The sequence below is a fragment of the Mirounga leonina genome, unplaced genomic scaffold (genome assembly GCF_011800145.1).
Source record: "Mirounga leonina isolate KUSES-001 unplaced genomic scaffold, KU_Mleo_1.0 Mir_154, whole genome shotgun sequence".
Taxonomy (NCBI): Eukaryota; Metazoa; Chordata; class Mammalia; order Carnivora; family Phocidae; genus Mirounga; species Mirounga leonina.
Window position 1 is genome coordinate 47,341,182 of NW_023270389.1, and position 26,616 is coordinate 47,367,797.

General features: G+C 38.8%; 1 protein-coding gene across 2 annotated transcripts in view; it reads right to left on the reverse strand.

The window, feature by feature from the left end:
- Positions 1–5,498: 5,498 nt before the first annotated feature.
- Positions 5,499–26,616, reverse strand: part of SOAT1 (sterol O-acyltransferase 1) — a 76,369-nt gene continuing 55,251 nt past the window's right edge. The window contains exons 4-16 of one of the 2 annotated variants that reach the window (XM_035010692.1): positions 25,237–25,385; positions 23,977–24,036; positions 20,678–20,785; positions 18,863–19,145; positions 18,077–18,155; positions 17,485–17,566; positions 17,123–17,168; positions 16,322–16,451; positions 13,564–13,661; positions 12,368–12,466; positions 10,928–11,063; positions 10,181–10,326; positions 5,499–8,680 (exon numbers count right to left, since the gene is read on the reverse strand). In XM_035010692.1, coding sequence (XP_034866583.1) covers positions 8,624–8,680; positions 10,181–10,326; positions 10,928–11,063; positions 12,368–12,466; positions 13,564–13,661; positions 16,322–16,451; positions 17,123–17,168; positions 17,485–17,566; positions 18,077–18,155; positions 18,863–19,145; positions 20,678–20,785; positions 23,977–24,036; positions 25,237–25,385 — 1,473 coding nt within the window. In that variant the 3' untranslated portion in view covers positions 5,499–8,623. Of the gene's footprint in view, positions 8,681–10,180; positions 10,327–10,927; positions 11,064–12,367; positions 12,467–13,563; positions 13,662–16,321; positions 16,452–17,122; positions 17,169–17,484; positions 17,567–18,076; positions 18,156–18,862; positions 19,146–20,677; positions 20,786–23,976; positions 24,037–25,236; positions 25,386–26,616 lie in introns of those variants that run through there. The other variant, XM_035010693.1, reaches the window with a different exon arrangement.

The window sequence follows — 26,616 nt, forward strand, 5'->3', positions numbered from 1 at the left end:
ACACACACACACACACACAGTCTCTATGGAGGTCAGCTTGAAGATTTGCTCCCTGTCCCTCCCCTTCCCCCTCATGCTCTCTGTAAACACACACACACACACACACACACACAGTCTCTATGGCCCATTCTAATTCTCCTAGTCAAACACTCTGGCTAGCTGAGCATTCTAGCCTTTAGCCCTATACCATCACTCTAATTTTTTTCTAGATTTTCCAAGAATCTACAGAGACAACACTCACATAGCACACATGTAGTTCCCTCTAAGGACTGGCAATGATCAAACAGGTGAAAGGCAAAAGCAATGCACAAGTAGGTGGAAGGTAACTTTCCTCCAGTTTATTTGCCTTCTGCCTTCCTCAATGGTGGTGTGACTCTACATTCTAGTTTGGAACCATAACCAGAAGACTGAACTTCAGAGATCTTAAAACTCCAGCGTTCAGCTTACAGTTTATTAAGCCTTTGGGTACTGGAAAACAAGGTAACTGATCTTTCATATTCTTAACCTAGTTTAAAAATAGTATCTAGGGGACTGATAGAAGAGATGAAAAGTGAACAGATTCAAGAGACACATAGAAAGTAAAATCTATAGAATTTGGTAAGTGATTGGATCTGTGGTATGAAGAAAAAGACATCAAAGGTTACTTCTCATTTTCTATCCTGTGCAATGGTGTGATTACACATACCGTTTCCTGAGTAAAGGTCTGTGTTAAAGTTGTAGAAGTATATGAAGTAAATGCCCAAAGACAGATGAACACTTAAGAATATTACACTAAGACCATAGCTATTGAAGAATACAGTTGCTACTCTTGGGAAACTCCTCGTAATTTTGTTTTGTTTTGTTTTGTTTTTAAAGATTTTATTTATTTGACACAGCGAAAGAGACAGAGAGCAAGCACAAGCAGGGGGAACAGCAGGCAGGGGAGAAGCAGGCTCCCTGCTGAGCAAGGAGCCCGAAGCAGGCCTCGATCCCAGGACCCCGGGATCATGACCTGAGGCGAAGGCAGCCACTTAACTGAACTGAGCCACCCAGGCACCCCTCTCATAATTTTGATTGATAGCAAGGGAACCCTAAAGTGGAGAGAGGTAAAGTATTATTGAGGTCTTTGATGGAAAATATCACAGAAAAATCCAAGATGAGCAGGTAATAATTTTCCTAAATGGAACACATCATGATAGTAAAAATGTCAGCCATAGTTATAATAAACAGAGCTAAATGCGCTTATTGGCATTGACTAAATTCTTTGGCAGCTTAACAAATACCCAACTCAGCAGTAGGGTCCTCTGGCTTCAAGTGGAATCTCAGAAGAGATTCAGTTATTGTGATCACCAAACATGCCCTGAGCTGGGGAAAAAAACAAACAGTAGGAGCGTGTTTGCACCAACCTTTTAACAATTCATTTTCTTTTTTTTTTGAGAGGGACAACAAGCAGGGAGAGGGGCAGAGGCAGAGAATCTTAAGCAGGATCCAAGCTCAGCGCAGAGCCCTAGGTGGGGCTCGATCTCATGGCCCTGAGCCAAAATCAGGGATGCTTAAGTAACTGAGGAACCCAGGCACCCCTTACCGATTCAGTTTCTAAGTGTGTGGGCAGGGATTACACACTCATTTGTGGGCACTTACAAATAGCATGCATAGTTTCCTGAAGGAGTCTGACTGGGGAAAAGACCAGTAATTGTACTTAGTGTAGCTAAAGATTGAAGGTATCAAGTAAGTGTTGTGAAGGAGACACTGAGAAAGAAATCTAGGCACTGCCGAGCCAAGTGCCTCTCAGGGGAAGAGTAACTTCTAGTGTTGCTTCCACAGGACATTCCTAAAACCGAAATGATGCCTCAGCTTGTCTCAGTTATGTCATTATTCAGTTAAGTACCTTCCGATTCCACATAGGTGTGCCGACAGGAAGAAATATGCTTTTGGTTTTTGTTCACAAGCATATCTTCAGTGCACAGCACAGTATCTGGAACATGGTGTTGATGCAGTCTAGAAGAAATCCATCTTTCTCATCATACCATAAATTAGGCTTCTACGGAGCAAATTCAGTCAGCAACCGTGCCAACCTGATTTCTTATGGTATATTTACCAACCTGTGTGATTTCTCATGGTATAGTTACAAACCGGTATTCCAGTGACCTTCGTTCATTGGAGTCCAGATGCAAGCTGAGCCTAAAAGGTCAGGACCCTCAACTTCAGTAAATTCAAGGAAAACTTCCACACCATGCTTTTGCCCCTGGTGCCAAAGAATACTCACTTGGTCCAAGAAACAGGAAGGGGCCCATCTAATTTCTGAAGGGACTTCCCCCTTCCCACTCCTCTGGCCCTGCAGAGGCAGGTGGCTAGAGCCAGAGCATGGAAGATTAGAGGACTTCTTAGCTGTTAGTATGATGATGCTTCTATGGAAAGAATGTTGTGATGTCAAATCCTACTCATAATGGGTTCCTATTACGAGGAGATTCTTTAGAGGAAGGAAAGCAATGAATTTTGCTTCAAAATCAGTTTCCCCAAGTCTTGTCTGAAAAAGCACACTTCTCAACCAACAGATTTGCCACCTCTCATTAGAAGACTAAGTCCATATCTACCCATTTAGGGGGAGGAGGTGGGTACATTTTGAGAAATAGCCATTCACATGTTTTAAGAGGCCAACTGCAAAAGGAATCAAACAACAAATAATGACCACAATAAAGAGAAGAGGCTCAAAGTGTCAGTGTCACAACTGGGCTCTATCACTTATTAATTTGTAATCTTTAACATGGCTCCCCCTCCATCATTCTGGATAAGAAAGTTATTTGCCGGGCGCCTGGGTGGCTCAGTTGGTTGGGCGACTGCCTTCGGCTCAGGTCATGATCCTGGAGCCCCGGGATCGAGTCCCACGTCGGGCTCCCTGCTCAGTGGGGAGTCTGCCTCTCCCTCTCTCGTGCTCTCTCTCTCTCATTCTCTCTCTCAAATAAATAAATAAAAATTTTTAAAAAACTTAAAAAAAAAAAGTTATTTGCCTTCTCTTTGGCTATACTCAGCACATAAAGCTGCTGGACATTAAGATGAAAAACATCTGGGGCTCCTGGGTGGCTCAGTTGGTTAGGCATCTGCCTTTGGCTCAGGTCATGATGGGAATGAGCCCCACATCAGGCTCCCTGCTCAGCGGGGAGCCTGCTTCTCCCTATGCCCCTCACCCTGCTAGTGCTCTCTCTCTTGCTCTCAAATTAAATCTTTTAAAAATTAAAAGTGAAAAAATCTGTAATTATGAAATATGTAGATATTGAATAAACTTGATTACTTTTTTTTTTTTAAAGATTTTATTTATTTATTTGAGAGAGAGAATGAGATAGAGCATGAGAGGGGGGAGGGTCAGAGGGAGAAGCAGACTCCCTGCTGAGCAGGGAGCCTGATGTGGGACTCGATCCCGGGACTCCAGGATCACGACCTGAGCCGAAGGCAGTCGCTTAACCAACTGAGCCACCCAGGCGCCCTAAACTTGATTACTTTTAAAAACAACAGAGACTAGGCTTTTTCCAAATATATTTATTTACCACATTCTTCACATATGCAACACTTTGCCATTTTGTATGTAGATTTTAAGTTAACGCTAAGACAATGCATACTGAACAAAGTGATAGTACCAGTGATTAGATAAACAGGGCAGGGCATGGGGGGGGCAGGTCATGAACAGAAATTCTGGAAAAGAGCAAACACAACTGAATTAGAAAAGAAATCTTTAATTATAGAGAAACTTTTAAAACCACCTCAGATGTCCATGCCCCTCTGCTGCACTCAGAACACAATGGATTTAAAGCACAAGCTGGTTGAGTGTGTAGACACAGGAAGGAAGCAGCCACACGGGCCCAAATGGTGAAGCCATGGCTGGAGAGGGAGCATTCTTCTCACCCAAGAACTGGCACATTTGCACACGGGAATTCAAACTGTATCCCTAAGTGACTGCATGCACAAACTGCCTCGTGTCTCAGAGTTAGTTAGAACCATGAGAAAGCACACCTACCACTTCACTAAAACAAACGAACCCCACAGCACAGGGGATAACCTGCTAGCTTAAAGGTTAGCACTCCCTTGGGAGTGCTAGTAGAAAGAAGGAAGCATTTAGAAAAAAATACAGAAGAGGCAGCTTTCGTTTTTGGTTTTTTTTTTAAACTATCACTTCTGAGATTAACCCTTTTTCTCAAATCCAAATTAGCTATTAAAAAGTCTTTATGCGGGGCACCTGGGTGGCTCAGTCGTTAAGCGTCTGCCTTCGGCTCAGGTCATGATCTCAGGGTCCTGGGATCGAGCCCTGCATTGGGAAGCCTGCTTCTCCCTCTCCCACTCCCGCTGCTTGTGTTCCCTCTCTCGCTGTGTCTCTCTCTGTCAAAATCTTAAAAAAAAAAAAAAAAGTCTTTATGCTTTACAGAAAAAAAGTGGGAACTTTATTAAAAGGACTTCGTAGATTATATAGATTGGACAGCTTTCCAGTTTTATCATTACTGCTGTTCAAGCAGGGCATTAAATTTAGGGTGAGAAAGAGCATGGGCGGACCAAGCAAGAAGGACTCCATTCTCCCCATTTCAACCAGAGTTGAAGCCATGTTTTACCTCCTTTATAAACAGGGTTCCAAAATTCTACTACCTGATAGAAACTTTAGTGATGTTAGAAACTACTCAAATGCTTATATAAGCTTTACTAGTAATACTCATTTTATTCTTCAGAACCTTTACGTCGCAGTTTCTTCAATTTCTGAGCCATAAACATAAAGCTTACAGCTTAAGTAAAACGGTGACCAAGACAGATCCTTCTCCGATGGTATATATGCACACATATATAAACTGTATTATAAATCTATGTAAGTCACATAAAATTTTGCACAAGGTTAGTAAGCAAGTCCATTACACGTTATTAACAAAAGTATGAACTATCTTCCCATTAAGACTATAAGCATTGTTTATACTGGCAAAATTAGGGCCTCATTAGTTTCCTTCCTCTTCATAAATTCTAAAATTTAACTATAAAGTATACACACTAGTTCTAACACTTAAATACCTAGGCAAAGGTAGACATGCTTTTCTTTTAGAAGCCTACCCTTATGCTAAACAGATAAATATGAAAGTAATTTTGGAGGTGGAAACATAAGGGCCTTTAATAATCTTGTTAAATTCTAGTTAGTTCCATTATGGGAGTGTTTATTATATCAGTCCAGGTACGATGGGCATTCACATCATCGCGAGTCTATTTAAAAGCACATATTCTCAGGACTGTGCATTTGAAACATTCACATTTTTAAAAAATTCCAATGAGATAGTAAGGATTCAGGTTTAGAATTTATGGACGATAAGAAGATAATGAGGCCCTTTTCCTGCCAGGGCCAGCGTTTTCTAACAACCCTTTGAGGTAGCTATTGCCCCCATTTTACAGATGAGTAAAACTGTGGCTCTGATAAACAAAGCAACTGTGCCCATTGTCACACTGCTGGTAAGGATGGGGCCATCTTAAACATCTGTGCATGCTTTTTTGCTGCACCAGTGGTTTTCCGACTGGGTATTTGGGGATAGGAGAAAATGGGTGTCCCAAACAACTGGACTCCAGCCCTGCGTCCCAATCTCAACCAGAAGCAGCTATATTTTACCTGTTTTGCATGCTGGGCTTAAGTGTAACTGTCTTTTTTTATGGTTTCATAACTAAAACATACTCATCAGGCAAACCCGGTTACTACAGTTGTGTTAGTTTACGTTCATTATTTTTCCCCATACAAAATAATGAACTTTACTCAAAATTACTCATGACCACAGAAAACAAACATCTTTTTGCATAAAAGACCTCAACAATTCATAAATTAGATCTTTTTAGGCTACATAACCCCCATGACCAACCTTTTAAATACATAATGTTCTATTAGGCTTTCTATAAAGAATTCAGGATTCCATTTTTCATGCCAAGTATAATTTTAAAATTCAATGAAAACTGCCTACGCTAAATCAATGACTTGTACAATATGATCTGTGTTTGCAATTATAGAGTATTTACTGTACCTTCTTCACCTGCCAATGTCACCCACTCTTACCCTACAACTAAAAGGAAAAAGCATTTCCCCCACTCCTCACGCTTCCAAAAGCAAAAAGTAGTTACTGAAAGGTTAAAAGCAACCTGAATTTTCTAATTAAATTCTAATGTAAAGCAAGCAACTTCACTTATGCAATTTTAGGAGATTAATCCACCAAAAAAAACCAAACAGCTCCATTTTCCTTCACTATCCAGGACTGAGAATGAAACCATCTAACAGATTTAAAACAAAGTCTGAGATATAGCTGTTGTCTTAGAGAAAACACCCACAATAATGGCTACTATCATTAATACTTCTTACAGGAAAGAAGTTTTAAACTCTTTTCTTTTCAGAAGGAAAAAAAGTATCATCCTGTAACTAATTTTCACCCCTATTAGCAAAAGAGGGGAAAAAAATCAATAAATCTTCCTGAAACACATCAGAAGTTTTAATTTATTTAGGAGTATAGGTAGTGGTTTAAATAAAACGATTTTTGCTAAGAGCGGCTAGCACTAAGACCATGGCTATCAAACTAGTTTGTCACAGAAAGTAGCTATTCCTTTAAGTGTTTGTGAAAACTTCTTAGGGCAGTCTTATCATTCTAAAGAGTCCTTAGTTTTAAACATTTTTTGTTGTCACCTCAAGGTCTTGGGCAGGGGGAAAAAAAAAAACACTAATAAAGGGAAGATGAGAGCTAAAACAAACAAAAAAACTCACCAGCCTTCATCAGTCCTACAAATATTCAGAATCAATACAAAGCAACAAAATCAATGAGCAATGAGAACATAACATTTACAGCACTTAACAGAAATACAGATCAAAGAGTTCCATTCTCTCCCTTCAGTTGAGACTTATTCATGAAACAGTCTTAGACCAATCTGGTTTTCTTAACTCCCTCATTATATTTAAAATGTAGTCCCATAAATTCAAGTGATTGAGCATTCTGATTTTTAATAAAAATACCAGAGATTACAAGATGTACAAAAGCAGTCTCGTTTGGAGGTTATGACTCCATCACAATTACACCACCACTGTCCAGACAATTACTGCTGGGACCATGTGAATTACTTTTTAAGAAATGACCTCGTGTCACATGCACTTCTGTCTGTCCAAGTTGGATTTTATATTTGAAAATTGCCTAAACTCATCTGGATCAAAGGTACTGATGAAAGAAAATGGGTACTTGTGGTACAAATTAAGTTGTGACTACTAAGAAACTCAATTCTCCTCCTTGTGACACTCAAACTGACTTTAAAACAATTCTAAAAAGATGTCCCAAAACTTTTTGGATGGAAGTAGGGCTATTAGAATACCAACAAAGCTTCTCAAGTTGGCTACTCCAAATGAAAATCACTTTTTGGGTAATTCTTAAGTCTCACTTCTCTGGGTGGAAAATTCAACTCCACGGTCTCTGATAGGCCATTCAATGCTCCATCTTTACAAACATAATCACACCTCACACACACAAACAAAATAATTCCTGCACACCACACTGTATTAGCAATGGGCATCTTATAACATGGAAACATCACATATAGAGTACATTTTCTTGAAAATGATCACATATTAATTTGTTTCACCTAACGTATAATACCATTAAAAGTGTAATAATTGAGCAGTGCAGAAGCCAGCTTCTGGATCTTTAAAAATCACTTTAATATTAATGGAGGTGATTAATACTTATATGTTACAGACTTACTAGCCTGCCAACTATTTCAAGTCAGTATTTATTAAACAATAAGTTTACCAAAGGGTACTTCTAAATAACTTCTCAAAAGTTATTAAAGTTTAAACAACAAAAAAAAGTTATCCTCCACATAAGTTCCACGATAAAATAATTTAAACATACGATTGGCTCAGCAAGTCTTTTTTAAAAATTACTTTGGAAGTTGTAAAAGGAAATGTCTTTTCTTTGTCCTGTGCCACTTCTTTCTGTTCCCTCACTATGTAAGATTTCGGATGTAAACTCAAGAATTCAAGGTGAAAGGTATAATCTTGCTTCACAAAAATCATGATCTACACTTTATAGAGAAAACAAGGTAAAAATTGAGTAGAACTGAACTTCTTTCCAAAAAAAAATACCATTAGGATGTATAACGAGATTATCTCTGGAAATGAGAGATTTTCACTCTACTAGAGATAACAAAATGTTCCACATTATTTTCTTTTCTTTCCTAAGTACATAGTTAATTAGCATACATTCCAACAGTGTGCCTGAAAAAAATTTCTAAGCCTGAAATATTTAAATGCTTTCTTCATAAGTGTTTTGGCTAAGTCAGTGGCCAAGGAAACATGCTGTTTAGTCACAACGTTTAGATGGGAGTCAAAAAACAAAAACCCAGCAAAAATCTGTCATTATGTCAGCTATGTAAGTCTCCCTTCTCCCAAAAAGGTAAAGAAAAAAAAAAAAAGTACTGCTTTAAGTGCACACGATTCCAGTAAACTTGCAACATCTCAGCTGACCGAGGAATGGAGCAAGCCATCTGTAAAGCGCAGAGTGATCCAAATACCACAGATAACTTCAGTAACAGCTGGAAACAGATGCTGGCCCCAGATCAGGCAGAATACTCATCTTCAGTGTCAAGGAATGAAACAAAGTTCAAGCTTCTAAAACACGTAACGACAAGTCCAGGACCGTGGCCTGATATAATCCAGAAATGTGGGCTTCAATGGGGAAAGAAAAATGGAAGAGTAGTTTATTTGCACGCACGTATGCACAAGGTCGTCAGGGTAGACAGGGGGTGTTAATTTTATAAACTGCACACCTCTACAATGCCTCCCAGCATGTCGGTAACCTTTAAGCTATAAGCAGCTTGCTAATTCAAAAGATGTTCATTATTTTTATCTAGAACACAGATTATAGTGATTTAGAAGTTTTACACAAAGCTTTCGAAGTCCAGTAAACTCTATACAATTACACGGACTTCTGACCAAATTCCAAACAGGCACTACTTCTCTTTTGGATCTTGCATTTTATTTTAGCACAGACCTACTGTTAGTGGCCTAACATCTAAATTGTAGTAGGGTAAAAGGATGATAAAATATATATACAAACTATAATACAAGGTTTAGAATTACTAAATTATCTAAATGAGAACAGATGAAGCACTATGAAAGTTCAGCAATAGGAAAAAACTGGAGCAAGAATCTGAAAAAGGTGGGGCGCCTGGGTGGCTCAGTCGTTAAGCGTCTGTCTTCGGCTCAGGTCATGATCCCAGGGTCCTGGGATGGAGCCCCGCATCGGGCTCCCTGCTCAGCCTGAAGCCTGCTTCTCCCTCTCCCACTCCCCCTGCTTGTGTTCCCTCTCTCGCTGTGTCTCTCTCTGTCAAATAAATAAATAAAATCTTAAAAAAAAAAAAAAAAAGAATCTGAAAAAGCTGGAAGATGTTGCATCGAAAGTGGATTTTGAGAAAATAAAATCTGACAGGTGGAATCCGAGTGCAGAGAGCACCATAACCAGAGGCAGACCAAAGCAGCTAGCTCAGATGCACATAGAGGAAATAAGGAGGGGGCATTAGGGCAACATAAGAAAAACAGGATAGACAGTAGGAGAAGATTTGGGAGAGAAACATTAATTTGCCTATAGGTGTCTTCAGATACCTGTGGTACCTGTGAGAAATAGTCAGATATACCAAGAAGGCACCCCCTAAATATTTGGGAGTTATCCGTATGCAAATAAAAGTTTTAAAAATGAGACTCTTACATACCACAACAACAAAGATCAAGGGAAATGGGATCTTAGGCATATGAGTGTAGCTAGACATTTTTACGAAGAATTTATTACTTTGGGAAGGAAGAGGTAAGAAATATATATCTGTGTAGGTGGTGGCAGGGAGGATACACATGCCACTGAGAAGACCCTGCAGAACATGTACATTTTCAGGACACAGGAAGGAAATTAGAAGACACTTCAAAAAAAAAAGTGAAAGAGGAAAAAAAAACAAGAACTAGGAGCATTCAGTGTAAAGAAAACCAAAGAAAACTTTCAAAGCCAGTGCAGTAAGATCAGGTAATAAGCTAATCCTTTTACTCCTTATTTCCCTCCCCTTAACATTAATTCAGCATCATCTCTATTACTCTTCTTCTCCTTAATATTGCCTACCAAGCCTCATAATCAGGGAACAAAAACGTTACTTTTCCACTCCAGCCTAACCAAGGACTCACATTTTTGAGAGGACAATGCTGACGTGCATACCACTCTTGGGAATAAAAGCACAGGATGACTCCTTGGCCCGCGAAAATGGAAGTCCACATCATAACGTTCCAAATTGGCCTTTTCCGACTGTCATTGACAATGAAGTTGAAAGCCACTAAAGTTAGAATGATAAAAATATATATATATATAGTTATCAAAACATCATCTATCAGGAAACAAGGGGCCTTAGATATGTGCTGTAATTATGTAATTATCACAATGAGCATCAACTGTGGGTATACAGGTTTTATTCTGGCCACTGGTTCTGTAAGTAAAAATGAAGCTTCAAGTGTTGAAATTTATCAATCGGTGATTAACTGGAAATCAGAGAATATCCAGAGCAGGTGAAAATATGTCATGGAATCATTCATATTTGAACTTGTCCCTCCCTCCACCCACCCAAACGAGGGTCCGCGTTTTTCAGGGGTGAACACTGACAGAGTGCAGAAGTTGTTTATAGTCTTCATGACCTCCCAAATCGGTGTTATCCTTAGTCTTCAAGAGGCTATTTAAGTTCATTTCTCTACTTCAAAGGATGAGCATCCTGCGACAGAGCGTGGTTTAATTACTCAAAGTCAATGCTGTGACCATCTGATAAACACTGCCTTGAAATGGTATTGCTACAATCTAGCTGTCCACCCTGCCTTAGACTTCATTTTCTATAAATTTCTCTTTTAGCCTGATGCTCGGTACTCACAGCACGCCAAGATACTTACTTCCAAAGAACATGAAGAGCACGAAAAGCACTGGATAGAAAAAGCTCAAGCAAACAGCCAGCGCATATTCATGCACTATGGCAGAAACAGCAAAGACCGCTAACATGGCAGCCCACTTGAATCTCTTAGTGAAAAACTAGGGTAAAAGAAGAATATGAAAAAGTAATTTTTTAAAAAGTAATTAAGCGCAAACTAGATACAGCTGACCCTTGAACAAAAGGGGTTTGAACTGCATGGGTCCACTTATTCAATTAATACAGCACAGTACAGTAAATGTATTTCTCCTTATGATATTCTTATCAACATTTTCTTTTCTCTAGCTTACTTTATTGTAAGAATGCAGTATATAATGCATAGATCACATAAAATGCGTGTTAACCAACTATTTACCTTATCAGTAAGGTTTCCAGTCAATTGTAGGTGATTAGTAGTTAAGTCTTGGGGAAGCCAAAAAATTATATGTAGATTTTTTTACTGCGTGGGAGGGTCAGCACCCCTACCCGCCTTGTTCAAGAGTCAACCGTATATAAGACTTATAATTATCACATGCTAAAGGCACCTATTTAATTATGTTTATATTTGATTTTTCTAATCTACTCCTTGGATTAATCCAAATGTAGTAAATATTACAAAAAACATCTATGCTTTCAAATCCTTATTTTACTAAAATGAGGCATTGTCAAAACCATGAATGTTGAAAGAACTGGGCATATTTTCAAAAACCTATTTGTAACCTATGTCTGTAAGTCACTACAGTAGACAAAACAGTTTTCACATATAAATGGACAATCGAATCTCAACCTTTAGAGTAAAACCGTATGGTGGATAAGGCAGGCATTCTCTCCATTTTCACTATGATTTAGAAAGAAGCAACAGGCCTTGTCCGTAAGTGACACTACACTTACGAATGAAAGAACACTCGACTACAGCACCATTTGCACCATGTCTTGCTATCACTTAGCCAAATAGTGACTTACTTAATAACTAAAACCTGCAATCCAGAGAGATAATCATTCATGACAGTCACCAGTCAACATACATTCTGTTCTAAAGAATGTCTCAAAGACACGTATCACCAGTTGGAAAGATACAAATCCAAACTTAAGTGTTTCCTACTTCAGCAAAGAAACCCAAAAAACAAAAAAGCTAGAGGGAAATTATTTACTGGCATTGAGATTCATAAGAAATGATCCATTACTGGTGGATCATTTCACCTTCTCTGGATGCCTCCATGCGTTCTTACTTCGTAATCATGTAAAATACAGCCCGGAACACAACTGTGGTATTAGATCTCGTCACCGTACATACCGTTCAAAGCATAAGCTTTCTTAGGCAGAAATGGCCCACAGAGAACTGAAGACCACTTCCAGCTGCACAATAATAATACTTTCTGGAAAAGGATCTCCATTTCTTGAACATCAACTTTATCTTGCCGCTTACCCAGAGAAAGTCCTTGTAAGCATAGTAATACAACCAGTCATGAACCACCACGTTCCAGGTCCTGTAATAGTTAGAGTATGATGTAGAGTTCCACCAATCCTGAGGAAAAAAAGCAAAGATTTAGAACTACACATATACACATAAACACACATATACACACAGGACCAATGCAAAACCCCCTGAGTATTCCTAAAGAACATACACACACAACATAATATCCAGAGTGTGTCATGATAATTTGTTAGTCCATACACTGAAGTCAGAAAAATCTTAAATGGCATTTTGGTTATTAATGCTCAATATATGACACGAATTTTAGATCTACAGATGATGAAGTCTGTAACTTCATTCTATCTCATTATCAAAAAAGTTACGATGGAAGATACAGAACATAATCATTAAATCTAAGGTTCATCTAAATAGCAATCAGTAAATCTCCTCACCTTGCTAAAACACAGGGAGAGAAATCTAAGGTCCTATAGGCTTAACATGCTAAGCCTAAAGAGCTGTCCCTCTGGTACCATAAACGACAAAATTTACACTGTACAATGAGTGAGACAATGGTTACCTGCAATAAATCCCTCCCTACTTTAGGATCAGACCCGTGGTATCAGACAGCTAAAGTTTGCAACCCACACCCCCTGTTTCTCTGAGAAAGGAGTGGAAGGCTTTGGGTGTTGCCAGACCACCACAAACAAAACCCTGGAGGGCTTTAGGCAGGATTACAGAACACTATGAACACCCTGGCTCTTGTCTAGAACTTAATTCCAACTATTTTAAGTATAATTAATGCCTTTCAAAATAAAGGAGGGAAAAGTTATTTCCTGTATGAACTATTCAACAGTCTTAAATAATTTGCTAAGATCACTCCTATAGCACCAGACAGCCAATTTCAAATGAATGATCAGCAGAGTCTCATGATACCCTCTGGACACATGCTTTCCCACCAATACAGGATCCAGTAGAAACCATATGCTTTATTAAGGGAGCAGATATTAGAGGTAGAAGATAAGGCTATGAGGCTGTGCTAAGTATATCAACATCAGAATCTCAGACTTAATATTGATAAAACTCATGGAAAAAGAACTTTGCAATGTTTATGTTAAACATGCTCAACAATGCTCAAATACTTAACAATGAGGACATAAGTGCATAAATAAAATGTGAAAAGAAAGAGAAGGCCAAGTATACATCACCTTATAAAACATCCTGTCACCAAAGCGTAACATCTCAGCAAAGGCATTGAGCCAGCAGTGCAAAAAGGCAAAAAACATGAGAAACAGAATCAGCACACCTAAAAATAAGATTAACAATATTAAAGGCTTTCCAAATAGCTCATGCAAAGCAGTTAACTTTATGTCATCATATGCTTAGCTGGAATTATTCTGTAAAATAAAAGTTACTGTTCCAGCTTACCTATTCAAGAGATGACACCATGTTCTTTTGAAAGTTATTTTAATTTTAGAAAGCACTAAATTCCTTCCAAGTGGGTTTTTTTTTTTAAGATTTTATTTATTTATTTGACAGAGAATGATATAGTAAGAGAGGGAACACAAGCAGGGGGAGTGGGAGAGGGGGAAGCAGGCTTCCCGCTGAGCAGGGAGCCCGTTGTGGGGCTCGATCCCAGGACCCTGGTATGGTGACCCTAGCCGAAGGCAGACACTTAAGGACTGAGCCACCCAGGCGCCCCCTAGTGGGTTTTATAGATAACAAATGACCCAGCCTGTTTTTAATAGAAATGCCTAGCTATATGGTTTAACTTGGTACCCAAGGCCCTTTAAAATCTGGTCCTCATCCCTCAGTTTAAACCAGTTGCTTAAAACTGTGGGAGATTTTGCCCCCTAGAGAACATCTGACAATTCTGGAGACATTTTTCGTTGTCACAACTCAAGGGGTAAGGACTGTACTACTAGTATCTAGTTTTTAGAGGCAAGGAGATCGGTAAATATCCTATAATGCACAAGACAGCCCCCCAAAACACAGAGTTATCCAGCCCAAAATGTCCAGTGACAAAGTTAACTTATCTCTGACTCTATGCCCAGTGTTGTAAACATCATCCATAACTGGACTTCTGCCATTCGAAAATACTCTATGCCTCTGCTTCCATCCCACTACCTAGAAGCATGTTTCCACTACTTCTCTGCCAAACACCTATTTTTCAATACCCAATGTTAAATGTCATGTCCAATATGATACAAAGTTCATCAGCACTTTGTTTATCCTACTTAAGTAGTATATACTATACTACATTGTAAATATCCATTTATATGCCTATCCCTTTCATTCACCTGTTTATTAAAAAAATATCAAAGAATATGGAGCATCTACTACGTATTAGACAATATGGGAAAGACTGTGGTTGGCTGACTGGCTGTAAGACACAATCCTTGATCTCAAGGAATTTGCAGCCTAGTGAGGAAGACATGCATTTAATATATATTCTATTAAAGGGACAGATAAAATAATTTATTGGAGGGCGCCTGGGTGGCTCAGTTGGTTAAGCGACTGCCTTCGGCTCAGGTCATGATCCCGGAGTCCCGGGATCGAGTCCCGCATCGGGCTCCCTGCTCGGCAGGGAGTCTGCTTCTCCCTCTGACCCTAACCCCTCTCATGTGCTCTCTCTCATTCTCTCTCAAATAAATAAATAAAATCTTAAATAAATAAATAAATAGATAGATAGATAGATAGATAGATAGATAGATAGATAGATAGATAGATAGGTAGATAGATAATAATTTATTGGAGTGAATCTTGGGGGGGCAATCAGGGAAGGTTACCTAGGAGTCTAGGAGAGAGGTTAAGGAAGAAAGAAGGTAACAGAAAACACGACCAACATTTGACAGGTAGAGAAAAAAGAAAAGAATAAGTAAAGGAAACTGTAAACTAAACTGAAAGCCTCCAGAGAGTAGAGAGCATTTATGTCCTCTTCACTGCTAGGTGCTCAGCACCTGGCACATAATAGGTACTCATGTATCTCTAGAAAAAAGTAAGTGGAATGAATGAAGTTAGGAGACTGAGGTATGGCCAGAAAGACAGGAGAGTAAGAATGAGTAGCAAGAGGGCGCCTGGGTGGCTCAGTCGTTGGGCGTCTGCCTGTGGCTCGGGTCATGATCCCGGGGTCCTGGGATCAAGGCCCGCATCGGGCTCCCTGCTCTGCGGGAGGCCTGCTTCTCCCTCTCCCACTACCCCGGCTTGTGTTCCCTCTCTCGCTATCTCTCTCTCTGTCAAATAAATAAATTTAAAAAAATAATAATTATAAAAATAAATAAATAAATAAATAAATTTAAGAATGAGTAGCAAGAGGGGCGCCTGGGTGGCTCAGTTGGTTAAGCGACTGCCTTCGGCTCAGGTCATGATCCTGGAGTCCCTGGATCGAGTCCCGCATCAGGCTCCCTGCTCGGCGGGGAGTCTGCTTCTCCCTCTGACCCTCCCCCCTCTCATGTGCTTGCTCTCTCTTTCTCTCTCTCTCAAATAAATAAATAAAATCTTTAAAAAAAAAAAAAAAGAATGAGTAGCAAGAGAGAAATTTCAAAATGTGGTCAAACAGCATCGAAACAATGCTTCGTGGAGATGAAATAGAATAAGGGCTAAACCATCTACTGGATTTAGAATCAGGAGGATACCAGTGATTTCAATAAAGGCCACATCAGTGGCCTGGTCGGATTAGAAGATTACAATGAACTGAATAGTGAACAGGAAGATTAGTCATGAATATGGACTACCCACAGTCACAGAGAGCAAAACTTGGGTGAAAGTCAGAAGACAAACAGAAAGTTTGTCTGGGCTGAAACTGGAAGTATACGCACTTATGAAATAGATGGAAAGAAGTCGAGATGAGTATAGATGTAGAGATGACTTCAGAGCAAAAAGCAGGAAAATCAAAGGTGTGCATGTGCAACAGCTCTTTTTCCTTATAACTTCATGAATGGCCAAATTAACCAGTACCCATGTTACCTGGCAAGATGGAGTTAAATACACACAGGACCAGAACACGAGCGCTGAAGGGCTCCTGTTTGATATTCCGAAACAAGGGGGCACAGAGCCTTTCAAAGATGTAGTACACATAAAAAAAGCAACCAAAAACCTGGAATATAACAGAGATATAATACTGATGGCTTGATAAAGAAGATAGATATGTGACCCTTAGACTAATGTTCACATATATATTCCATTAATGCTAGTATATAAGATTGCCAAACTGCAATCCTTCAGAGATATTACACAAGCTAGTTTCTATCATACCTTCTTCTCTCCCAACCCTTTATCAAATGGCATACCAAAAGATGAGACTCTTGGAACCTGCTTTTCCTGCTATGTGAAACCCAGCACAAAAAAACTTATTTCATAAAGGGGTATTTGATTGAGACAAGAGTTTAAAATGAGATCTTCTGGGATTTATGATTCTGATGGAGCGAGGCAGTGGGCGGCGATGGGGAAGACATCAGACTATACCCACACATATGTATCCCAAAACAAAAAACCATAAGGAGAGGGGGAAATTAACATAGATGCTTACTAAAGTAACCAAATGGGATGACTTTAATTAAATTCTTTTACTGAAGGAAATTACTTTTGATGTTGGCAAGACAAATACCACCTACTGTACTGGTAAAGAGTTTAAAAGACTTCAGAAAGAGGTCTAGAGTTCCCAGTAGACATGAATTTACCAACACTTTAAATAGATTAAATTATTATTATAAATTTGAATCCCCATGTCCCACTAATCAACAAACCTTAGGTAAAGAAAAAATTCACCTGTAAAAACTGCACAGCAACATAACCCCACCTTACAGTGGGAGTCCTAAAAAGGAAGAAACAAAGTAAGTTTTCTAAATAAAGTAAGTAATTGAACTTTAATAAAGACCCTCACAATATCCTCCCCACACAGAACCTATCATTTTTGGCATATGGAATGCCTGTATAATTCTGTCAAGAATTACTGTAATCAAATTGGATTGCTAGAATCACCACTTGGGACTTACCCGTGCCAGCAAGAAAGTTATAACTCATTTTATCTTCTTTGTAACCCTAGATGAACTGGCCCCTGCCTACCTACCCCACCACACTCATGCTACACTTCCGGTGCTCAACACATTTCTGCTTCACAGAACAACTACCTGGGATAGTTGTCACGGTAGATGAGGGTAGGTGCAAACAAAAAGTACAAGTACTGGTTGACTGTGGGTACTGGAATCGTCTCTGGAAAAGGAAAACTCTGGTTAGATCAGGCACTCTTCAATTTCTCCTGGCAAAACTAAAAGGGAGAAGTAAGAAAGCACACAGTAGGGAAGAGTAAAAGGACTTCACTTAGCCCATATCATTTCTTCCTGATCTCCCAGAGTGACTTCTTATCCTTATATTGATTCAGTATTGCCAATCCCTCTAAACTAAGCTATTCCTGTGACTTAGAAATACCTTCTGGAGTTTGAAACAGCAATTCAAAGAATAAGCACACATGGGGTGATGAGTCTATTAACATTATAAAAATAAGGCAAAGTTTTAAGACTCTGGCGATCAATGTTTTTAAATTGTAGGTACAAAGGCAAAACGGGAACAATCAGGAAACAGTGAGATAGTCTTCCAAATCAATATGGATCCTCCATATTTAAAATCAAATATAACGTCTATAGAATGTAAAACGCCATCCCACTAAATACCAAAGGTTAAAATACGCTATTGAATAATCCTTGACCTAACGAATTTACGTACTTGATTTCTCCTTAGCTGAATTTAGTACCCGAGGCACATTCTCTCTGACAAATGAATAGGACTTCATTATGAAACGAATCTACAAAAGGAGGGAGGGAAAAAAAGATGAATGTTCTACCATCGTCTTATATCCTATAAGCAACCCCAGAACAACACTGGATCATATAAAGAATTTCCTAATTTTGCATATACCAACTCAAGTTCACATTTATGGAATAAAACAAATGAAAAACAAACTGTAAAGAAGGACATTGTTATTACCCAAATTATTTTGTATCTAACAGTATTATCTATTGCAAGTATATTACAGTAAGAAATTAAAAGCCTGTTCAAAGAGAGTCTCCTGAAGCAGTCCTTCCCATTAGTCACACAGTGTAAATTAACAGACAGCCAACGTAAGTCAGAAAATTCTGAAGGCTGTACGAACAAAATAAATCCTTTATTCAGATGGGACCAGTTTATATGACAAACCAATGAATCTGATAACCTCAAGGGTAGAGTTTTTAATTACAAAAATATTTTATCATTTAAATGACTTCTACAAAGTGTTCAAGAATAAAATCTGAATTCATCCTAAACAGCTCAATATAATTTCACTGCCAAGAATCAGAGAACACTAAAGCTAGTATGAAGTTTAAGACATGAGATGATCTATCTTAAAACTTCAATTTTATAAATAATAGCACAAAGAACCAGATAGAAAAATTGACCCAACTAATACAACTAAAAATAACAGAATGTCAGTATTATTATTTTAACAAAACATAGCACTGCATCAAACCTTACCTGTTCAAGTATAACAATGCAGCGGGAAGCTGGTGGTAGGGTATATGCTAATACAACATATGTTGGTCCCAAACCTAGAACTCCAATCTGGAAGACCGTGAAAAGGAAGCAATGGAAGAGAGAATAGACCACTGGATGAGAACTCTTGCTGTAGCCGCTGGCCCAACATTGGAAGAGGAAATAGGGAACTAAAAGTGTACTCAAGAACATAGTCCACCATGTCCACATAACAATGGGAAGTTTGCCAAAAGCGTAAGACAAGAGATTGAACTCAAGCACCAGCCTAGGGAGAAAAAGCACAGAGAAAGAGCACAGAAGTGAATTTTTAATATGCACAGACTCATAGAACTGAAAACTTTTCACACCTAAAACTCTCAACCTTAGAAAACACAGCAGCATTAATCCGTCATGGTCATGAGGGTAATAGTTGTGCAAGAGGGAGAGGTGCTTCTAAGCCTCTGCGTCACAATATATCCCAACAATAAATCTTCTAAAAGCCCTAAGATAATATAGTATTTGAACATAAGATACCCAAGATAACCTAAAATAATAAAACTTTAAACTTCGCAGTGATTAGATTCTAACATTAATAAATTTTAGACTCTAAGATACACTAATACATAAAGTATTCAAATAGCAATCACTGTTATGTCCAAAAGATGATTTTTCAGAAGAATAATTCAAAAATCTATTAATACATTATTATACCATTATCTCAAAATGTAATTTGCTAATAATGCACATAAGTTGGTGTATGATTACCACACTGTCATTTATTTTATTTTATTTTATTTTTAAGATTTTATTTATTTTTTTGACAGAGCACGAAAGAGGGAACACAAGCAGGAGGGAGTGGGAGAGGGAGGAGCAGGCTTCCCACTGAGCAGGTAGCCCGATGTAGGGCTCAATCCAGGACCCTGGGATCATGATCTGAGCCGAAGGCAGATGCTTAATGACTGAGCCACCCAGGCACCTCACCACACTGTCATTTTTAAAGTTAAATTTCATTTTTATATTAAAAAGAAAAGTTTTCCAGGGCGCCTGGGTGGCTCAGTTGGTTGGGTATCCGACTGTTTCCGCTCAGGTCATGATCTCGGGGTCCTGGGCTCAAGCCCTGAGTCAGGCTCCACGGTCAGCGGGGAGTCTGCTTGAGACTCTCTCTTCCACTCCCTCTGCCCCACCCCCCACTCATGCACACATGCTCGTGCTCTCTCTCCCCCTAAAAAATTAATCTTTTTAAAAAAAGTTTTTCAAGCATTAAATTCTAATAAGCTACTTATTTTCACTAACAACCTGAAATATACACCATAGTGGGAAAATTGGTAAATTGTATATACAAAATTCTCCCATTTAGGAAAATTACCTAGAAACTACCAATTATGGACTACTAAAATAGACCATTTTCAAAATAAGATGGGGGCGCCTGGGTGGCTCAGTCGTTAAGCATCTGCCTTCAGCTCAGGTCATGATCCCGGGGTCTTGGGATTGAGCCCTACGTTGGGCTCACTGCTCAGTGGGAAGCCAGCTTCTCCCTCTCCCACTCCCCCTGCTTGTGTTCCCTCTCTCGCTGTGTCTCTCTCTGCCAAATAAATAAAATTTTAAAAATAAATAAATAAAATAAAAATAAAATGAAACTTCTAATATTCCTTTTAGTTGTGCTTTTAGGGAGAGGAGAATATCACCTTCCAATCAGCTGCTTTGGGATCTTCTGAAGCAAATTTACCCAAATCACCAAAATTTACCAAAATTTAAATACCATGAAAACTCCCAACACCCTATTCATCAACTAGCCAAACGTCCTTTCTCTTGTCTTACCTTCCTTCATCAATGTAATCTACAACAAGTGTGCTGAGGATAAAGAGAATGAGGAGGGCAATAAACATGTGATATATTGTTCTGATGTGGTCCACCTCAAACAGCTCACTGTAAATACAGTTCAAACAAATACAATTAATTATATTTCATTATAAGACACCATATATTAAAGTCTTTAAGGCAGGTCAGCAGATGCAGACCCACCCTCAAACAGTAATCATGAACAAACATCTCCAACAGGAATCCCAGAATATTAAACCTGAAGCACAGACAGTAAATGACATGACCAAGGTAAAAACTTAGTGTAAAAGCTTAGGATAAGGCTCTTTCCAATAAAATGATACTGTCCCCTAGAAAACAGCATGGATATCAAACACTTAAAACAAATGGGGAGCATTCTTGAAAACCTGCCAAAAGTGATTGCTTCTTAGGTAGGCAAAAGGCACTGAAAACAGGAAACACAAAAGCTATCCCAAATGTTAACAAGGTTTTGTCTTCAATCCTATTACATTCTACTCCCTATACTTAACTACTATTAAGTGCTATTTCCAAGATGTTAAGATTCACAAGTATGCTTTTCTATAATGCAACTACCACCCTACATGTCTATACACTTAACCATTTACAAATGTTTTTACTTTCTATCCTCACTGATCTTTATATTTGATTAAAACAGGGCTACTTCCGGGGCACCTGAGTGGCTCAGATGGTTAAGCGTCTGCCTTCGGCTCAGGTCATGATCCCAGGGTCCTGGGATCAAGTCCCGCATCGGGCTCCCTGCTAGGCGGGGAGCCTGCTTCTCCCTCTGCCTCTCTCTCTCTCTTTGACTCTAATGAATAAATAAATAAAACATTTAAAAAAAAAAAAAAAAACAGGGCTACTTCCAAAATACAGCAACAACTTTCCAGATGATGTTTTCTTAAAGAGGTATTTTTTTTTAATTTAACTAAAACAAGTTTTTTTAGCTTTGCTTTTGCAAAGATGTATGCTTACATCTTCTACATACCTTTTCAAGGATATCTTAGATTGCCCTGGATCAACGATCTTCAAATTCTAATAAAAACCAACCTGAGCCATAAAATATGTGTTTTATTTCCTTGGTTAAAAAAAATGTTTTGTGGGATGCCCAGATGGTTCAGTTGGTTAAGCATCCATCCAACTCTTGGTTTCAGCTCAGGTCATGATCTCAGGAGTTCTACAACTATCTAGCCTTTCTTTTTAGCCATTCTTTTATTATTTTTTTTAATTTAAATTCAATTAGCCAACATACAGTGCATCATTAGTTTTTGATGTAGTGTTCAATGATTCATCAGCTGTGTATAACACCCAGTGCTCATCACTTCACTTGCCCTCCTTGATGGCCATCACCCAGTTACCCCATCCCCCCACCCACCTCCCTTTCCACAACCCTCAGTTTGTTTCCTGGAGTCAAGATTCTGTCATGGTTTGTCTCCCTCTCTGACTTCTTCCCATTCAGTTTCCCCTCCCTTCCCCTGTGATCCTCTGTGCTATTTCTTATATTCCAGATATGAGTGAAACCATATAATTGTCTTTCTCTGACTGACTTATTTCGCTCAGCATAATACCCTCCAGTTCTATCCATGTTGATGTAAATGGTAAGTATTCATCCTTCCTGATGGCTGAGTAATATTCCATTCTATATATGGACCACATCTTCTTTATCCATTCATCTGTTGAAGGACATCTCGGCTCCTTCCAGTTTAGCTATTGTGGACATTGCTGCTAAGAACATTGGGGTGCAGGTGCCCTTTCTTTTCACTACATCTGTATCTTCAGGGTAAATACCCAGTAGTGCAATTGCTGGATCATATGGTAGCTCTATTTTCAACTTTTTGAGGAACCTCCACACTGTTTTCCAGAGTGGCTGTACCAGCTTGCATTCCCACCAACAGTGTTAGAGGGTTCCCCTTTCTCTGCATCCTCGCCAACATTTGTTGTTCCCTGTCTTGTCAATTTTAGCCATTCTGACTGGTATGAGGTGGTATCTTGTGGTTCTTTTTAGCCTTTCTTTTCAGCAGGGCGCAGGCAGGCCTCTGTGCTTAGCAGGGAGTCTGTTTCCCCCGCTTCCTCTGCCCCTCCCCCAACTGGCACACACTCTCTCTCTCTAAAATAAATAAAATCCTTTTTAAAACGCTTTGTAATTAAAGTACACTTGAGGGGCGCCTGGGTGGCTCAGTCGCTTAAGCGTCTGCCTTCAGCTCAGGTTGTGGTCACAGGGTCCTGGGATAAAGCCCTGCATCGGGCTCTCTGCTCAGCGGGGAACCTGCTTCTCCCTCTCCTCCCTGCTCCTTCTCTATCTCTGTCTCTCTCACCAATAAATAAATAAAATCTTTAAAAAAAAAAAAAGTACTTTTTTCATATAGTGCAATTCTATCATTAAAATCTTAATTATAATGTTCAAAATAATTTATTTTCCCCTGCCTGCATTTCCCCTCCCCACCAGATACAGATTTTAAAAGTTAAAAATTTCTTCAAACAATAGTGTGGCAAAACACTAAAACTGTAGGATACAAGGTAACATGTTCAGAAAATTTTGGCCTTCTCATCGAATATAAAGTTGGCTCACAGAAAGTGAATTTTGATAAGCATAAAATGTATTGTTTTAAAAAAGCACATTAAGACACTCAAGATAATTTTTCACCCGCCCAACTATTTCAGATGACCTATCCTAATGCAGGTGAAATTACAGCAGTATTCTGAGGAATGACTGAGTAAATAAATAAATGATCTACTCAGAGAACATCACAAAAGAAATATTCATTACCTACCTACAGCACACCTATTTCAGTTCACAAGTGAGGTCACCATAAGTAATTTACTGTGCCTAATTTTCTCTATAAAATTCACACAATCAGGGTTCTAAAATATGTAAATCTGAGAAAACTATCAAGTTTCTAAGCTGGCCAGCCAAAGAAGAGATGAAAAATATGTAATATACCAAGAAGGTAGCAACACCAAAACATTTGTGAAGGGGTTTACTTAATTAGAAAACTTTTGTTCTAGCTTTTTGGGTAATCAATTCTCTGCATTGCAACTTCAAGAAATTTATCAGAGGACAGATAACCATGCTCATTCTAACTCCTCCTTTGAAACTAGATATAGAACCAGAAGATCACAAAGGAGGACCAAGAGACAGCAAATGTACAAGAAGTTCCAAAACTAATGATTTCTATGAATTCAGAACTCATTAAACATGCATAAATTAAGCAGTGATTTTAGTAATCAGAACAGTTTTTAATTCAAACTAATAATTAATAAAAGCAACTAAAAATACTCACTCTAAGAGAGACTGCCTTAAAACAAAAATCTTTCCATGTTCTGGAGGTGCTCTCAAATCTCTGGGAAGAGCAAAAAAATAAAATAAAATATAAATACTTCAAGTATTTTAAGAAATTTAAACCTATGGATAAGAGAAAGAATATTACCAACTATAGTATATAACGTTAATAAAGCACCTCTCACTCTGACCCAGGTACTATGTGAAGGGTTTTGTGCATGTTATCTCATTTACTCCTGAACAATGCAATGAGGTAGATACATGCAGGTCTGGTGAGAAGGAAGAGGTGCTAGGCACACCTCGGGAGAGCAGCGCTCAAAGGTACTCCACAGCCCAGCCCCTATGGAAATGCATTCCTGGCATCACACACTGACAACCCCTTTTCCTTCTCCTAAACATCGCTAAGGTCAGAGAGAGGCCTCTAGCCATACGCCAGTTCACATGCTGTTATTGGTCTGTCCTCTGCACTAAAATTTATGAGACCCTCACCCTCCCTAATGTCAAAGGACTTCCAACAATCCCCAACAGCCTCCTGATCTTAAAGGTTGCCTCCAGTTCCTAATATCTCGCATTCTAAACATCTAGCATTATCATCATTTTTAGGGCTTTCTGCACAATCACCCACACTTCTGTCAACTATTAGTGGTCAAAACTGTCCTCCGGAATAGAAGTGACTGCCAGAGACCACTGGGGCATAAAACTGAAGAGAGCACAGAATGGCAAATTAGCACATATGGGCCTCTGATAGCTTTCCCTCTGCTGCTCCGGATGCCTGACCAATTAGAAACATGTACGCTAACTGTTGTGCTTTATTACAGGTATTGGATAGAGTACAATAGGGAGGCACTACAATGATGTGGTGAAGGGCATGAACTCCGGAGCAAGGCTCTGGGTTCCAATACCCACTGTGTGATCTTGGACACGTAACTGTCCCACACTTCAGTATCCTGATCTGTAGCATGAGACTGTTACGGTATCTACCTCACGGGGTCATTGGTTTAAATGCAGAGCACTCAACAAATGTTAGCTCTTTTATTTTGTAAGTCAGCATAGTCTTAGATGAGGTACATGCTTGTTATAATTCTCATATTAAGATGAAGAAACCCACCTTTCAAGTGGCTAATTTGCCCAAGGCAACACAGAGCTAATAAAAAGTGGTGCCAGGGTGTGAATCCAGGCATTTTTACTACAGTCCAGATTCTGACCGCTGAGCATTATCAGAGACATGTTTGCACTAAAAGAAACTAATATCTATACTTACTTAGCTCTGTGGTTGTTCTCTCCTTCAAGAACAGAAAAGCTTGTGATAGCACACCCACCATTGTCTAATGATGCTGATTTTTCAATGAGATTGGTCACAAAATCATCAAAGTGACTGCCAACTTCCTTCATAAAAAATGGCTTCAATTCCTAGAATTTTAAAACAAAACAAAAAAACATTAGGAACACATGGATTATTAACATTTTTCCAAAGGATTCTCTTAAATGGAGCTGGATCAAAAGAAATCCACGTTAAGTCAGTTCACAGAAGTAAAAACAGAAAAATGATTTCTACAGCTAAGCTGCAGTTTCAGAAATGGCTACTGAAAAAGCTACATGCTGATTTAGGTCTTTTCAAGAATTTAGACCCTTTAATGCATAAATCAAAATATCAAAGTAATCTCCTACTAAATGAACTCCAGGAAAGATACATAAAAACAAAGTAACAAAAATGGTAAAACTGACAGTCTTATTTCTCTTCCAATTTTCATCCGGAAAAGAACAAAAAGAAAAAGGTCAGTATTATATCACCATTATATAATTGAAGTCCCTTTTCTTCTCAAGCCAACCCTGCACCACACCCCGCCCCCTCAAAACCCACTATTTATATTTTAGGTCATGTCATTTCTGTATGATACCAACATTTACACAATGTTTACTGCTACCTCCACAGCTATATATTTATCTAGCCATAACACACACACACACACACACACACACTTTCAAAACATAAAATTGTTATATTTTGGTCCCAACCTATTTGTAACATCTTAGAACTTATATAGCCACAGTTTTTTAAAACTGTGAAGCAAAAAAATTATTTCTTCAGGTTTTAACAGGCCACCTACTACAGGTATTCAAATTGTAAAGTTGAGTATTTTAGAATTGGTAGGACTCATCTACATAAAGGAAAACGAGGTCTTTCAAACGTTTTAAGAAATAAATGCTCATTTCTCTAAATTGTTTAGATTGAACCTAAACAGAACCTCTAGGTTCTGTTATACCAAGAGTTTGACTAAGTCTTTTAAAAAGTAAAGCCTAAAAATATCAATATAATTAATGGAACTACATGAAGGCTTTTCAAACTGAGACAAGGGAACTAAAGGACCCCATGAAAAACTGCTTTTTTGCTCTTTTTCCTGCTTCTGTTCTTGCAAGAACCCACATCCCCGCCTCACACATACCTTATAGAACAGATAATGTACGTCCTGCTTGTGTAGGTCAAGGAGTTAATGATTTCTTTGGAGTTTTCCAGCACAATAGATAACACCTAAGGAGTGACCTGGTGGGGTCGTCATGTCCCCTATTTATATTTTAGGTCATGTCATTTCTGTATACCAACATTTACACAATGTTTACTGCTACCTCCACAGCTATATAT